The sequence below is a fragment of the Nipponia nippon genome, unplaced genomic scaffold (assembly GCF_047370975.1).
Source record: "Nipponia nippon isolate SJK-2023a ecotype South Korea unplaced genomic scaffold, ASM4737097v1 scaffold_54, whole genome shotgun sequence".
In the NCBI taxonomy this organism is placed as follows: domain Eukaryota; kingdom Metazoa; phylum Chordata; class Aves; order Pelecaniformes; family Threskiornithidae; genus Nipponia; species Nipponia nippon.
The window spans coordinates 150,697-167,730 of record NW_028262374.1 but is presented as its reverse complement, the minus strand read 5'-3'; the positions used below and the strand labels follow the sequence as shown (position 1 = coordinate 167,730).

At 54.5% G+C, this 17,034-nt stretch overlaps 1 protein-coding gene across 1 annotated transcript; it reads right to left on the bottom strand.

The window, feature by feature from the left end:
- Nucleotides 1–11,206: 11,206 nt before the first annotated feature.
- Nucleotides 11,207–16,391, bottom strand: LOC148051790 (olfactory receptor 14A16-like). Its single transcript, XM_087735265.1, has 3 exons — nt 16,268–16,391; nt 11,540–12,468; nt 11,207–11,272 (listed from the first exon to the last, which is right to left on the bottom strand). Exons 1-3 carry the CDS (start codon nt 16,389–16,391, stop codon nt 11,207–11,209), a joined length of 1,119 nt encoding a protein of 372 aa, XP_087591391.1.
- Nucleotides 16,392–17,034: the final 643 nt, after the last annotated feature.

The following is a 17,034-nucleotide window of genomic DNA, read 5'->3' as shown; positions in this document are numbered from 1 at the left end:
CATGTAGACACACACAAAGTCTATGGGGCCAGATGGGATCCACGCGAGGGTACAGAGGGAGCTGGCAGAAGTGCTCACAAAGCCACTTCCAATCATTTATGAGCAGTCCTGGCTAAGTGGGGAGGTGCCAGTCGACTGGAGGTTAGCAAATATGATGCCCATCTACAAGAAGGGCCAGAAGGAGGATGTGGGGAACTACAGGCCTGTCAGTCTGACTGCGGGGCCAGGGAAGGTTATGGACCAGATCATCCTGAGTGCCATCACATGGCACGTACAGGACAACCAGGGGATCGGGCCCAGTCAGCATGGGTTTATGAAAGGCAGGTCCTGCTTGACCAACCTGATCTCCTTCTATGACAAGATGACCTGCTTAGTGGATGAGGGAAAGGCTGTGGATGTTGTCTACTTGGACTTCAGTAAAGCCTTTGACACTTTTTCCCACAGCATTCTCCTGGAGAAACTAGCGGCTCATGGCTTGGGCCCAAGTACTCTTTGCTGTGTAAAAAACTGGCTGGATGATGAGGTCCAAGAGTGGTGGTGAATGGAGTTCAATCCAGTTGGTGGCCGGTCACAAGCGGTGTTCCCCAGGGCTCAGTATTGGGCCTAGTTCTGCTTAATATCTTTATCAATAATCTGGATGAGGGGATCGAGTGCACCCTCAGTAAGTTTGCCAATGACACCAAGTTGGGCAGGAGTGTTGATCTGCTGGAGGGCAGGAAGGCTCTAAAGAGGGATCTGGACAGGTTGGATCGATGGGCCGAGGCCAACTGTAGGAGGTTCAACAAGGCTCAGTGCTGGGTCCTGCACTTGGGTCACAACAACCCCATGCAACGCTACAGGCTGGGGGAAGAGTGGCTGGAGAGCTGCCTGGCAGAAAAGGACCTGGGGGTGTTGGTAGACAGCCAGCTGAATATGAGCTGGCAGTGTGCCCAGGTGGCCAAGAGGGCCAATGGCATCTTGGCTTGTATCAGGAATAGTGTGGCCAGCAGGACTAGGGAAATGATGGTGCCCCTGTACTGGGCACTAGTGAGGCTGCACCTCAAATCCTGTGTTCAGTGTTGGGTCCCTCACTCCAAGAAGGACATCGAGGTGCTGGAGCACGGCCAGAGAAGGGCAACAAAGCTGGTGAAGGGTCTGGAGCACAAGGCTGGTGAGGAGCGGCTGAGGGAGCTGGGGTTGTTTAGCCTGGAGAAAAGGAGGCTGAGGGGAGACCTTATTGCTCTCTACAGCTACCTGAAAGGAGGCTGTAGTGAGGTGGGAGTTGGTCTCTTCTCCCAAGTAACAAGAGATAGGACAAGAGGAAATGGTTTAGATTGGATATTAGGAAAGATTTCTTCACCAAAAGGGTTGTCAAGCAGTGGAACAGGCTGCCCAGGGAAGTGGTTGAGTCCCCATCCCTGGAAGTATTTAAACGACACGTGGACGTGGTGCTTAGGAACATGGTTTAGTGGTGGACTTGGCAGTGCTACATTAACGGTTGGACTCGATGATTTTAAAGATCTTTTGCAACTTAAATGATTCTATGATTCCATGATTCTGTAACACTGCAGCTCTCCTGACTCTGCACTAAGCTACAAATATCTGAGCCCTTTTCTATGTCCTGTCTCAAGACTCCTACATTTTCAGTCATAAAACTGAGGATTTCTATCCCTAAATAGGATACCCACTGGTTGTGATGGTGGAAAATAAAAACCACAAACAAAATTATTATAAAGACTTGCTAAGCCGCTTTTCTGCAGCCCACACCCTTCGGAGTCATGAGTGCAGATATTGAACTTTTCCGTTAAAGGTGGATTACGTCTGACATCCCTTGAGAGCAATGGAGCTGTCACAAACCAGCTCCCATGCAGCCACTGCAGCAGAGCAAAGCTGACTCCTCAGCAGCACATGAGCAGAGGTCCTGCTCGGTACACCACACTCAGCCAGCGCAGACCAGAGAAAGGAAACGCACTTCACTTGGAGGGTATTGCGATGAAAAATGGAGTGGATTTGCTCAGAGGAGTCTGTCTTGATTTTAACCTGTCCTTTCATTTTTGGAGTAGTGCCCCCATGTCAAGAAACAGCAAATGTCCAACAGCAGCTCTGTCACCCTGTTCCTCCTCCTGGCATTCGCGGACACACGGGAGCTGCAGCTCTTGCACTTCTGCCTCTTCCTGGGCATCTACCTGGCTGCCCTCCTGGGCGATGGACTCATCATCACTGCTGTAGCCTGTGACCACCGCCTCCACACCCCCATGTACTTCTTCCTCCTCAGCCTCTCTGTTCTTCACCTGGGCTCAGTCTCCACCACTGTCCCCAAAGCCATGGCCAATTCCCTCTGGGACACCAGGGACATCTCCTACGCAGGGTGTGCTGCCCAACTCTTTCTGCTTTTCTTCTTCCTTGGAGCAGAGTGTGCCCTTCTCACTGTCATGGCCTATGACCGTTTTGCTGCCATCTGCACACCCCTGCACTACGGGACCCTCCTGGGCAGCAGAGCTTGTGTCCACATGGCAGCAGCTGCCGGGGGCAGTGCTTTTCTCAATGCTCTCCTTCACACTGTCAATACATTTTCACTACCCCTCTGCCAAGGCAATGCTGTGGACCAGCAATTCTGTGAACCTCCATACATCCTCAAGCTCTCCTGCTCAGACGCCTACCTCAGGGAAGCCGGGCTCCTTATTTTAAGTTCTTTGTTACCTTTTGGCTGTTTTGTTTTCATTGTGCTGTCCTATGTGCAGATCTTCAGGGCCGTCCTGAGGATCCCCTCACAGCAGGGACACCACAAAGCCTTTTCCACGTGCCTCCCTCACCTGGCCGTGGTCTCCCTGTTTGTCAGCACTGCCATGTTTGCCTACCTGAAGCCCCCCTCCATCTCCTCCCCATCCCTGGATCTGGTGGTGGCAGTTCTGTACACGGTGGTGCCTCCAGCTGTGAACCCCCTCATCTACAGCATGAGGAACAAGGAAATGAAGGATGCAGTGTGGAAACTATTCGATTACAAGCTACTTCATATTAAGAAGGTGCCCATTGTCCCACTCGGTCTCCCACAGTATCAGAGGAATAGCCTGGACTAACTTTTCTTCATACGCGTCTTTATTTTTCCTTTGTGGGATATTTGGGGGGTTGTTTTTTTGTTCATACCTGTGATAATATTATTCTTGGCCTCCTACCTGCCTTTTCTTCACCCAAAGTCCTCATGTATGTATGGATCCAAGCTCCCCATTTAGATAAACTCAATAAAGAAACAAGTAGAAAATCATTTGTCTCAGCTCCCATCTCTTCACATCTCCTCTGGAGCTGGGGGAACAGCCCCAACCGGCAGGAGGGCTTCAGGAGGCAAATGCCCAGCTACCTCATGGAGGAGCAGCCCTGGTGGGCACTATCCCTCTGCCGCCTGCGCGCTGGGGCTGCTGCTTTCCTGGAGCCATGGCCAAGGACAGCAGCAGGACATTGCCTTTTCAGTGCTGGTCTCTCCTCAATTCCACACTGTTCTGCTGTGCCCAGGACACACAGGGCTCATTTCACCACCCCAACAGCATTTCCTCCATTGTAGCATCTCTACACTTCTGCATGGGGCTTTCAGATAACAAAAGGGTGCTAGGGGACAGGTTTGCATTCTGGAGGGCAACTCACAGCTTGGAAGGACAAAGCTTCTCAAGCAGAGCTTCTCAAGTACACAGCCAAGTGTCCTAACGATACCATCTGATTAAGGGAAAACCAGCTTATTCTCCAGCCCCATAGACCTCATCGCCCACAGCCCCACAGGTTAGAGGAAAGCTGGGACATCTGTTCCCATGGACACATTTGCATCAAAAGACCCACAAGATCCGCCTGTGACTTTGCAGCTAAAAATTCCCATTGCCGGAGAGCCTGGCAGCCAGAAGATAACAATAGCAAAAACACAGATCAGTGGAGAAACAAGTTAAAACACAGTGAGGGTGTGGCTGAGAGAGGCCAGGGCAGAGACATTGGGGCACTCAGACAGCGTTCCCCTTCCCCAGCTGTGCACGCCACCTCCCAGACACCACCATTGCCGGGCAGCTGCTCTCAGCCCCTGTGCTCTGCAGAGGGAACTGGGCCCGTGGCTGCAGAGCTGCACCACGGCTCTGCTGGAGCTCTGGCTGCAGAGGAGGTGGTTCACGCCTTGGAGCCCCCAGCCCTGAGGGCAGAGGCTTTGGTGGGTGGGAGAGGAGGCAAGGGGGCTTGCTCAGAGGAAGGCGGATCATACGGAGTCTTCTGAATTCTCCCTCCCACAACATTTCTGGGCTTAGTTTCCCCTCATTCCCAGATCATATCCCTGCTGCCTGGAGATTTTCCTGCTGGGAGGTGTTTCCCTGTGCCATGGCTTTTCCCTGTCAGCGCTCACAGACCCCATCCCAACCTCTGTGCACTCACCTTGGCCCTCCAGAAACCTGCCTGTTTGCAGGGCACTGGCTGGGCGCATGTTCCTGTTTGCAGGGGGAAAAGGGCAGGTCAGAAGAACCGTGATGGGTCCAGCAGAGGTGGTGCTGGTGCTGTCCTTTGGCAGAGGAGTGTCTGGAGGTACCTTAGGAGGCTCTTATCAGGAGTTAATGATCACTCAGTCAGGAGTCTCTGTGACTTTTTAAAAGTTGACAGGTCCTTTTCCATTTATCCCTTTTCCACTACCCCCCCACTCCATGTAGGAAACTGAAAAGACAAATTCAGGAACTCTTCATTTTCTTTATGGCAATCCCTGCCAGGACCTTCTCCTTGAAACATCCCTGAGGAAATATTCTGGGGGGGAACTGGAGCTGTGAGCAGCCCTGACCCACGCACCACGCTCTGGACAGCAGAAGGAGCTTGCCCTACCAGGGGTCCCTTCTTCCACCCACAGATTCTCCCCACAGTTCCACTGGGAGCTCCCCGGGCAGGCTGAGCACTGACCCTGGCACACAGACCACTGGGGCACAGGGACCCTGCTCTGAAGGACAGCCCTGGGCATCCCTGGCTGTGCACCCGGCTTAACATCCTTGCAGTCATCCGCAGAGGAAGGCAGCCATCATGCCCTGTTCCTCTGATGGTGCAGCAGGGAAAACCTGCTCTGGAACATCTCTTTCTCCTCTGCACTAGAGAAACTGTGAGAATCCTCCTTAAAGATTCCACAGGCTGTCGGATGTAGCAGCTTCTGGAGATCCCTCCCGCAACTGCAGCTTCACTGCCCGGCTTCCAGGGACTTACCGTGTCAAGGGCTGTGAAGATTTTTCCCACAATGAGCTCTCAGCGTCCTCCCACTCCGGGCTGCCTTTAACCTCTCCCTGCCTCGCTCCTCTCCCCTCGCTGCCTGCAGGCAGTGCCCTCAGCCCTGCTGCCCTTTGCAGAGGAGCTGCTCCGGGGCAGAGCTGTCTCTCTGCAGTGCTGCCCACTTGCCAGCAGCTCCCTCCATGCCAGGAGCCCAGCCCAGCTCAGCAGCAGAGGCCCAGCCCAAGGCACCACTTTCTCTGCCCCTCTGGGCTCCCTCCAGGTGTCCCTGGGGCTCTAAGGGCTGACAGCGCCTGAGAGGCAGCAGGGTCTCTCCTGGGGAGCAGGGGCTGACACAGACTGATGTCATCACTGCCTCTCCCTCTCTGAATGCTGGAGAGATGGATTTTAGAAGTGGCATTTTCCCTAACATGGCGTGGTGGTCTACGAGAGGTGGAAATGTTCCCGTCCCTTTACCCCTCTCCCCATCACATTGCCAGGTGGGACACCTCGGCAGTGACAGGCAGAGATCATTTCCCCCCAGTGCAGGGCAGGGATTCAGGGGAGCCCATAAGGTGTCTCCTCTCTGGTGAGGAGACCAGAGACTGCAGTGGGGTTCAGCTCTCCCCCATGCACCCCACAGACCCACAGCTGCTGGGATTCCTCTTGCTTCAGCTCAGGGTGCACAAAACAGGTGCCTGCAGACCAGCCCCTGCCCTGAGCACCCACTGGGATGCGTGGGGATGGGGGGTGGCAGTCAGCTGCTCTCACGCAAACTCCTGGTGGCATTTGAGGTGCCAGGGGTGGTCCAAGACTTGTGGATGTGTCTGCAAGCTCTGATGGAGCATACCTGGGACACCCACACCTGCCTGAGCATCAGCTGTGGGGCTGGTGGGGAGGGTGCCTTGGCCACCTCACATTACACCCAATGTTTAGGGCATCTGAATATCTGTCAGACTCACATTTCCATGGCAGCTGCTGGACTTTCAGCTGACCAAGAGGAGGAGTGCACGAGAAGGAGGGTCAGACCTGTCTTGCAGCACCATCCACTGCACTCCCTGGAGCTCAGCTCACTGCAAAGTTCAGGCACGTGCACATCCCTGCAGTGAAGGCACCTACCTTGGTTCAAGGCTCTGTTTTACATGGCATCAGAAAGGCCTCTAGTGCCATGCCAGGGGAGGCTGGGGTGCCCAGTGAAACTGCCTGTGGCTGGCAAACTTGGCACAGGACCTCCAGGAAAGCCATGTCCCACTGGAGTGGGGGCTGGGCAGACACAGCAGGGCCTCCCAAAGGAGTTCAGTGCCGTTGTGCCAGCACCTGAATGCCAGCACCCCGGCAAGGAGGCAAGGTCCATCTCATCTACACACACATGTGCTGCAAGATTGGGAGGCACATCACACCAGGGTCTCCACTCATGTCCCTGGACTCTCAACCCCTGACAGTTCTCTTCTCCCCTCTCCTCCACCCGCCTACCTGATGATATGAAGAAACCCCATGCCACTGATGTCCACAGGCTGGCTGGAGTGCAGGCTTACCTCACCTAGGGACTTTCTCAGGGGTACCTTGTGTTCCTGGAGACTGGCACAAGGTGCTGCTGAGTCACCTCAGGCAGCAAACTTCTCTCTTGCAAGGCCATCATGGCCCAGGCCTGCGTTTCTCTGCCTTGGAGACTGCAGGGTTTGTTGTCTTCATGAGCACCTCATTTCATCATTACATTGCCACCTGCCATCCTTCCCAGCACATCTTTGCTCTGAAGCAAAGCCTTTGCTTATGCGGGGTCCTGGGTGCTTGGTTCCAGTTTTCTCCATGAGAAGCCTTTGCTGAGCTGCTGCAACCAGAGTGTGCACCCATGCCCTCAGCCTGGGACACAGGCAGGAGCATCTGGAGTCCCTTATTCCATCACGGAGCTTCTGAGGGAACCACTGCAGTGACATGGTGGGACAGGTTGCACAGCTTTGGGTACTGTCATGGCTAGATACAGGCTCTTTAGGGGACGCTGGGAGTGGTTGGGGAAGGTGGGAGAATGAGACTGAGGCATGTCCTCTATGAAGGCTGGGGCAGATCGAATGAATGGTGGGGCAGAAGACACGTTGTGTGAGTGTTTGTGGGTGAGGAACAGAGGAGAAACCAGTGAAGGTGACATGAAGGTGGGAGTTAGAACCACTCAGTCAGGGTGAGGAAGTGGACAAAGGCTTCTGAGGCAGCCCGAGGAAGTCTCCAGATCAGTGACCCTTGCACTCACTGGACGGGCAAAGTGCTTGGGTGCAAACAGTCCCATGGTGTCCTGGAGAGTCTCGGGGTCAACTTCTTTTCCCAGGTTCCAAGCTGGCTGAAAGGGTGAGTCGGGGCCGGTCAGGGATGTTGAAGTGTCAGCCTTGGCTGTGGTGACCATGAAATAGTTGCATCCCCATTCCCAAGGGATGTAAGGCAGGAGACCAGCAGAGCGCAGGTTTGGGATCTCTCTCTCAGAGAAGCAGACATTGTCCTGCTCAGGGCTCTGGTAGTAGGAGATCCCATGGAGAGGAAGATCTGAAAGGGAAAAATCTACGAAAGCTGAGAGGCCTTTAAGGACATCTTCCTCCGGGCACTGGAAGGGTCTGTCCTGATACGCAGGGAAACAACCCTTCACCTCAGGAAACTCACTGAGCTGAACAGGAACCTCATGGTTGAGCTCCAGTGCCAAAGGCGGCACGCAGGAGGTGGAAGCAGGGAGAGGCTCCAAAGGAGGAGTTTAGAAACGTTGTCTGGAGAAATAAGGATTGTGTTAGGCGAGTCAAAGCTCCCCAAAAGGTCAAGCTTGCAAGGGATGTCAGAGGGCAACGAGGTAAGCTGCTCCATCTTCCTTAACCATGACAAAACCAAAGAAAGGTGAAGTGGGCCACTGCTGAATTTCGCAAGAGTAGATGCAGCTCGGTCTGAAGTACACGATGTCTTCTTTTCCTCTGTCTTCACCAGCAAGCTCTCCCAGGTCTTTGTGCCCTCAGGCAGGACTCAAGGAGGAAGAGAACAACCAGCAGTGGATGAGGATCAGGTCAGGGGCTCCTTAAGCAAACTCACCCCTTCGGAGTCTACGGAGCGGATGGGCTGCATCCAAGGGCGCTCTTTCTCTGCAGTCCCCGGATGGGCTGTTAGCAAGCAGAAGGCCAAGGGGCATGACACTGGAGAGTGATCCATGGCACCCTAGCTGAAACACCCCGTGTCAGGTTTAGTGCAGCAGCCAAACGCAGAGGCATATGGAAATGTGTCAGGGTCCTACTGAGCACCTTCCTTGGTCACAGGCCAGTTGGGAAGTGGAAGAGGGAAAGGGGCTGAGCAGCAGTGATCCCTGCCTGGCTGGGTCTGCTTCTCACCCTGACCAGCATGGCCAGTGCAGGGCCACCCCATGGCCGCAGGGCACCACAGTCCCCTCGCTCTGCAGAGCAGCACCGCCAGCTCAGGGCCCTGTGGGGAGCATGGCCAGGGGTGCAGGAACGGCCGGCCAGGCCAGCATGGACACACTCACCTGGGGAAAGGGTCTCTGGGGAGAAGGGGTGTCCAGGGAGAAGAGCAGGGCACCGTGGCTGTGGAGGGGAGAAATAAAAAGAGCACCCCGTTCCTGTGTGTCCAGCTGGGGCAGGCTGCTGTGCTGCTGGGGCAGCAGGAGCTACCAGAGGAGCCCCAGGGCCAGGACCCTCGCGCTGTCCTGGGGAGCAGGACTGGCACAGGGGGGAAGCAGGCTGCTGGTGGTGGGGATCTCCTGAGCATGACGGCAGGAGGGACACTGTCACAGCCCTCTGTTTCCTGCTGTCATGGCCAGCCTCCAGGCCTGGGGCTGCTGGGGAGGCTGAGACACCTCTCTGCTCTGTAAAAGCTGCTGTGCCCTTCAGAGGGGCTGGGGCTGTGGGGTGAGTGCCCAGAGCTCTGCAGCAGCCTGTGGCTGGCATTGCCATGGGGCCAGCCCAGACTGGGCTGCTCTCCTGGGATGGGAAGGGATGGGGAGAGGGCAGAGGAGGTGGGGAGAGCTGGGGAGGGGCTGGGCTAGAAAGTTCCCAGGAAACGACAACACCAGGGTACAGCTCAGCTGTGTGAGTGTGGAGGGTGGGGGCACGCAGCAGTGTCCTCACACAGCCAGGCCTGGCAGAGACCTGAAGGGCCAGCAGAGCAGGACCTGGTCTGTGCCATAGTCCCTACACACCACGAGCAAGCTGCCCCAGGGCGATCATCACAGACCTCCACCTATTCTTTCTTGAAAAACCTCTCCAAAGGAAAGATTCACTGAGTCATAGAATAAATAGTGTCTGAAGAGAGCCCTGAACATCATCTTGCCTCACTCTCCTGCTCAAGGCAGGGTGAACCAGATGAGATTATTCAAGGCCTCCGCCCAGCTTTGCATCATCCAGAAAGGAGCTGAAAGTGCGCTCTATCACATCATACAGGCGGATAATAAAGACGTTGCACAGTGTTGGCCCAAGTGCTGGTCAGTGAGGGATGCCATCAGCAGCTGGCTGCCCAGAGGACTTTGTACCACTGGTGACATTTGGGCCTGATCGTCCAGCCAACTTCCCACCGAATGTCTACTTCTTCAGCCCAGGTAGCACTAATCTGGCTGTAAGGACACCACGGGAGACCAAGGCCTTGCAAAATTCCATGTACACAACACGCCTTTCTTTCCCCTGCCCTTTCTGGTTCAGCAATCCCTTTCTTGTCCTTCAAGTACTTGGAAATGGCCGCAGCAGGAGGTGTCCCATGCCCTTCCCAGGGACAGAGGCAGGCTGACCAGCCTGTAATTCTCCCAGTTCCCATTCCTGTCCTTCCTGAAGATGGGATTGATGTCTGCCTTTCCAGGGACCCCAGAACGTCTCTGATTGCTCTGGCACTTTTGAGAGCACAATCCAGAATCACGGGCAAGGGTGACTTAGCAGACAGGAGCCCTTGCAAGGAGCCTGTCCCAGGCAGCTGAGATGAATCTCCCTGGGCCAGGGGGGTTTGTTCCTGGAGTCACACACAGAAAGAGCAGGGTTCTGTCAGGCGTCCACATCTGAGCTGGCCTCGTGGACTCCTTATGCACCCAGGGGTGTTCAGAGACCCAGTCCTTCCCTCTTACACACAGAGGAGGGCACTGCAGGAGTCATAGTGTCTCTCAGGCCTCCTGCTGCCACTTCCAGAGGCTGGGAGGCACCTCAGCCCTGCGGTGTATCGCCCTGCTCTGCACTCACCTGAGATGCCCCTCGTCATGAGGAATGGACACAGGGACCTCGGCTCAAGGAAGCACATCCCAGTGCTGCATTCAGGTGGTTTCTCAGGGGATGTTACTCCCAACGTGAAGTGACCTCGAGGCACTGTCTGTCCCACAGGCCTTCATGGAACCCCAAGGAAGAGCTGATGGCATTTGTGCTCACTCGGGTTCATCTCAGCTCAAGTACATGATGTGCGTGCTTACATCTCCTTTGTACAATGCAAACATGGACTTCTGACTTAGTCATTCGGTGTCCTTCCATGGAGGGACAAAGAACCTCTTCAGGCTGGGGTGAGAGGCCAGTGCTGGCAATGGTGGTTGTGAGGGGCTAGTGCAGGATGATTGCCCTGGGGCAGCTTCCCCAGGGTGCACAGCGAACACAGGCACAGGCCAGACCCTGCTCTGCTGGTCCTTCAGGTCTCTCATACGAGGCCTGGCTGTGCGAGGACACTGCTGCAGGCCCCAACCCTGCACACTCACATTCTTTAGCTGCATACTGGTGTTTTCATCTGCGGTCTGCTTTCCTGGGCATGTTCCTGAGAGAATCTTTGGAAAACACCTAAGCCTTCAGGCACTGCCCTGAGGAGATCAGCTTTCTTCATGGAAATGCTGTTATGGAGGCCAGCTCTGTCATGGAAGTGCCCATTGCCTGTCCCTGCCTGCGGTCACAGGACGACCACACAGCACAACTGTGCCCAAGCTGCCAGAGCACTCAGGGCTGACACCAACACAAGGGATCAGGAAGAGAGTGTGGAAGTGGAAAGAGAACAGCCCTGGAAGACCATGCGCTGGTGCTCCCTGGCAGTGCTGTCAGGCTGGGACTCTTTTCCCCTCCACCCATGCACCCAGGAACTGTCCCTGCAGCTCCAAAAAGGCCTTGGAAAAAGGATGTCAGGAAAAAAATTGTTGCGGCAGGGTCCTTTATTTTGTTTAAAAACACAGGGAGCATGGCTCTTCATTTACACTGCCGCTCAGTCAGAAAAGCAAAGCAGACAGAGATTTAGAAAGGAGATGACAACATTATCACAACAAAAAATCCACCGCCAACAACAAAAAATACAGAAGACAGGCTGGGCCTGTAATGAGCTACAATATAAGTGCTATGCAGAAGCAATTTATTGCTCCAAAAAACCATCTAGTTACCAGTTTCCGTACTGCACTCTTGAGGTCCTGGTTCCTCATGCTGTAGATGAGAGGGTTCACAGTTGGAGGCACCACCGAGTACAGAACTGCCACCATAAAGTCCAGGGATGGGGAGGAGATGGAGGGGGGCTTCAGGTAGGCAAACATGCCAGCGGTGATAAACAGGGAGACCACGGCCAGGTGAGGGAGGCACGTGGTAAAGGCTTTGTGGCGTCCCTGCTCAGAGGGGATCCTCAGCACGGCCCTGAAGATCTGCACATAGGACACCACAATGAAAACAAAACACCCCAAAAAAAGAAAACCACTACCTACAAGAAGTCTGGCTTCCCTGATGTGGGAGTGTGAGCAGGAGAGCTTGAGGATGTGGGGGATTTCACAGAAGAACTGCTCCACAGCATTGCCTTGGCAGAGGGGTAGTGAAAATGTATTGGCAGTGTGCAAGAGAGCATTGAGAAACCCAGTGCCCCAGGCAGCTGCTGCCATGTGGACACAAGCTCTGCTGCCCAGGAGGGTCCCATAGTGCAGGGGTTTGCAGATAGCAACGTAGCGGTCATAGGCCATGATGGTGAGAAGACAGTACTCTGCTACTACCAAGAAGGCAAAGAGAAAGATCTGGACAGCACAACCCATGTAGGAGATGTCCCTGGTGTCCCAGAGGGAATTGACCATGGCTTTGGGGACAGTGGTAGAGATGGAGCCCAGGTCAAGAACAGAGAGGTTGAATAGGAAGAAGTACCTGGGGGTGTGGAGGTGGTGGTCGCAGGCTATGGTGGTGATGATGAGTCCATTGCCCAGGAGGGCAGCCAGGTAGATGCCCAGGAAGAGGCAGAAGTGCAAGAGCTGCAGCTCCCGCCTGTCTGTGAAGGCCAAGAGAAGGAACTCAGTGATGGAGCTGCTGTTGGACACTTGTCGACTTTGGGCATGGGACACTGTCAGAGAAGGAAAAGACAGTGACAAGTCAGGGGACACTTCTCTGAGCAAAATCAAAGCCATTTCTCATACACCCTTACCCTGCTACACACAGACACCCTTTTCCTTTTCAAGGAGACCTTCCTTCAGTTCTTTGGCTGGAGCCCTGGGTGGTGCTGGCTGAGTGTGCTGTGAGGAGCAGGGTTTCTTCCCACTGGCTGCCGAGGAGTCAGCCCTGCTCTGCAGCAGTGGGTTCATGGGAAGAGTGGGGTCAGGGGCCAGTCCTGGTGTTCGACCTTGTCTCATGAAACTGCTCCTAATACAGAAGGTCCTGTCAGCATCTGTACTGCCAGTGATAAGGAACTGAGGTGGCAGAAGGCAGGTTGAGAGGTTGGGGTTTTTTCACATCTCCTCCTCCCCTCGCACCGAGGGGAGTGTTCTTGGATGTGAGAAAGCCTCAGCATTTATGCTGCACTCAGGGAGAACAGAGGGAGTCCTGCGAGGCAAGAGGAGTGCCTGTGGCTTAGTGCAGAGGGAGGGGAGCTGGTCTGTCCCTGCATCTGGCTCCCAGCTGCCCTGGGCTTGCCCCTTTCTGAGCTGGAGGGTGATCACATTGTCATATAACCCTCAAAAGCCACCAAGCACTGCTGTGAGCAAAGGGATCCACCTCAGATCACTAAACGTCTCACCCTTTCTCAAGGTCTCAACAGTCAATATTTAATCCCGGACACACAAGGCTCATTTCATAAACCCATCACCATTTTCCCTGTCACAGCATCTCTGCGCTTCTCCATGGGGCTGAAGATAACAAAAAGTTGTTAAGGGCAGGTTTGCATCCTGGAGGGAAGCTCACAACTTGGAAGGAATCTTCAAGGAGATAGCCAAGTGTGCTAACGATGGCATTTGAGTAAGGGAGATTCAGCTCATTCCCCAGCCTCACAGACTGCACTGTCCACAGCATCAAAGCTGGGACATGTGTGTCCATGGACACACCTGCATGAAAGGACCCACAGAATCAGTGTGTGACTCCGCAGCAAAAACTCCACCTCCCCAGAGGGTCTGGCAGCAAGAACAAGATAACAATAGCAATAACACAGACCAGTGGAGGAACAAGGCAAAACACAGTGAGGGTGTGGCTGAGAGAGGCCAGGGCAGAGGCATTGGGGCACTCAGACAGCGTTGCCCTTCCCCAGCTGTGCACGCCACCTCCCAGACACCACCATTGCCGGGCAGCTGCTCTCAGCCCCTGCGCTCTGCAGAGGGAACTGGGCCCGTGGCTGCAGAGCTGCACCATGGCTCTGCTGGAGCTCTGGCTGCAGAGGAGGTGGTTCACGCCTTGGAGCCCCCAGCCCTGAGGGCAGAGGCTTTGGTGGGTGGGAGAGGAGGCAAGGGGGCTTGCTCAGAGGAAGGGGTCTGCATTGGAGGGGATCATACGGAGTCTTCTGAATTCTCCCTCCCACAACATTTCTGGGCTTAGTTTCCTCTCATTCCCTCATCATCTCCCTGCTGCCTGGTGATTCTCACCATGGGAGGTGTTTCCCTGTCCCATGTCTTTTCCCTGTCAGCAATCACAGACTCCATCCCAACCTCTCTGCGCTCAGCTTGGCCTGACAGAAACCTGCCTGTTTGCAGGGCACCGGCTGGGTGCATGTTCCTGTTTGCAGGTGGAAAAAAGGACAGGTCACTATCCCCAATGTGTCCAGCAGAGGTGATGCTGGTGCTGTCCATACGCAGATGAGTGGCTGAAAACACATCAGGAGACTCCTGGAAGACCTACTGGTCACTCAAAGCTACAGTTCAGCAGTCTCAGTGACTTGTCAAAATTAAGAACTCCTTTATCATTTGCCCCCTCCCATTCCCGAAGAGCACAAAATTAAAACACAGACTCAGGAAAGCTCCTTATCTTTGGAATTCTTGTCTTGCTCTTCTCCTTGAAACCTCCTCTTGGAAATATTCTGGAAGTGAGATGAAGCTCTGAGCAGCCTTGACCCACACAGCACCCTCTCAACAGCAGAAGGACCCTGCCCTGCCAGGGCTCACTCCTTCTGCCACAGCTTCTCCCCATAGTGCCGTTTGGAGCTCCCCGGGCAGGCTGAGTGCTGACCCTGGCAGGCGGCAGAGTCCCTGCCCCAGCACACAGCCCCTGGGGTGCAGGGACCCTGCTCGGAAGGACAGCCCTGGGCACCCCTGGCTGCACACCCACCTTCACACCCCTGCTGCCATCCCTGGGAGAAGGCAGCAGTCATGCCCTGTCCCTCTGATGGTGCAGGAGGGAGTCCCCGCCCTGGAGCACGTCCTCCTCCTCTGCCTTAGAGAAACTCTGAGAGTTGTATTTACAGATACCATAAGGTGTGGGGTTTTGCCAGCTTTAGGAAAGCACTCAGCAAAAGGCAGCTGCATTGTCTTGTAGCCAGAGACTTACCATGTAGAAGGCTGTGAAGATTTCTCCCCCAGTGAGCTCTCAGCATCCTCCCACTCCAGGCTGCCTTTAACCTCTCTCTGCCTCGCTCCTCTCCCCTCGCTGCCTGCAGGCAGTGCCCTCAGCCCTGCGGCCCTTTGCAGAGGAGCTGCTCCTGGGCAGAGCTGTCTCTCTGCAGTGCTGCCCACTTGCCAGCAGCTCCCTCCATCCCAGGAGCCCAGCCCAGCTCAGCAGCAGAGGCCCAGCCCAAGGCACCACTTTCTCTGCCCCTCTGGGCTCCCTCCAGGTGTCCCTGGGGCTGCAGGGGAACCTGCTGGGAAACAGGCTGAAGGCATCACTCATGTTCCCTTCCTCAGCTTCTCCCCTGCAGTGTCATTACTCCTATTAGAAAAATAGTTGGGCATGAGAATTACTTTTTTTGTCCCATCCTTAGACAGGACACCCAGGAAGGTGCCAGGGAAGGATCTAATTTCTCCAAGCTGGGAGGACATGTTCTGTTGAGTGAATTTAGACATTTCATCCTGGGTCCTTAGACCTGGGGCTAGTAAGACAGGCAGCTCTCTTTTGCCCATGCCATATCTCTGCTTTTGCACACACGGGGTCTTGGACACTTGGTAAAAGGTTTCTTATGGCAAATATGAGCTTCCCTGGTTCCACAGCTGTGTTGCTTCAGTCCAAATGTGTGCCAGTGCTGTCAGCCAGGAGCACAGACAGGATGAGTGGGAGCCGTTAATGTCAGAGACAGAGCTGTGATACTGATGGAATAAACTGCCAAGGCATGGTGGCAGAGCTCAGGTCAGCTGCTCTTCAAGGACAGCATCCTCCAAGCTCCGCAAGGGTCCAGATGGAAACTCAGTCTAAACTTGAAAGGCAACTGAAGGGCACCATAAGGAGGGTTTACTGCTTCAGGAACAGTTAAAGAAGAAACAAAGATCCTGTGTGGCCACTGCTGAATTTAATAAGAGCAGGTGGAGATAGGTGTGAGATTCTCGGTGTCCTCTTTGCCTCAGACTTCCCCAGCAAGGTCTCCCAGGCCGTTGTGCCTTGAGGCAGAACTCTGGAGCAGACCAGGCATCAGTGGATGGGGATCAAGTCAGGGGTCCCTTGAACAAACCATCTTTTACCAGTCTATGGGACAGGAGGGGCAGCATCCCAGGGAGCTGAGCGAGCAGGCCAATGGCACAGCAAGGCCACTCTCCATCATCTTTGATAGGTCACAGACACTCTGGGAACTCCCTGATCACTGGCAGCACCTCTACAATCCATACACCTTTCCAGAATGCCGAAATGATGAGCAGGGAAATGAAAGGCTGTGCCCCAGCTCGGGTCCCCTCGGATGCCATTTCTGGGTGTCTGAAAGAGAAGGGGACTGGATTTACCCAGGGGACCTTGTCTCTCACCATCCTCTTTGCTTTCTGTGATGAAAGCACAGGATTGCTGGATGCAGGGAGAGCAGAGATGGTCTTTTACCTGGAAGTCATCAAGGTTTTCAGCATCATCCCTCCAGAAATTTCTTCTGTCCATGTTAGGACAGTATGGGCTGCATGGGTAGATAAGTAGTTTTGGAAAAAACCAGCTGGAGAGCAGTTGGGCTTGGAGGAGTGTGGTACACGCATGTTGCTCTGTCCAGAGGCATCTATCTAGTAGGGTCCTGCAGAGGCCTAGCTTGCAACCTGCCCTGTTTCACATCTTTTCAATGACCTGGAGGATTGGAGAGAGTACTTTTTCATAACATTTGTAGAAGACATCCCATTGCGGAGAGCAGGGCAGGGCTGGAGGGCAGGGCTGGAGGGCAGGGCTGCCATCCCAAAGGACATAGAAACCTCATGATACCCAGTAAAGATTCAACCAAAGTCCTGCTCTTAAAGTGGATGATGGCTCTGATGTCCTAGGACAGGGACTGGCTACATGGGTAGCAGTTCCACAGGAAAGGGTCTGCTGGTCTTTGGGTTCCATTAGGCAAAAGAGGAGCCATCAGCAAAGATGGCCAACAACAGCCTGGACCGTGTGAGCAGGAGCACAGCCAGGGCAAGTGATTCTCTCCCTCTGCTCAGCACTTGTGACACCACATCCAGAATACTTGCCCAGATTTTGTTTCCCCACAATGCCAGAGAGACATTGGCAAGCTGGAGGATCCGCAAATTTCAGTGGAGGGCCACAGAGATGG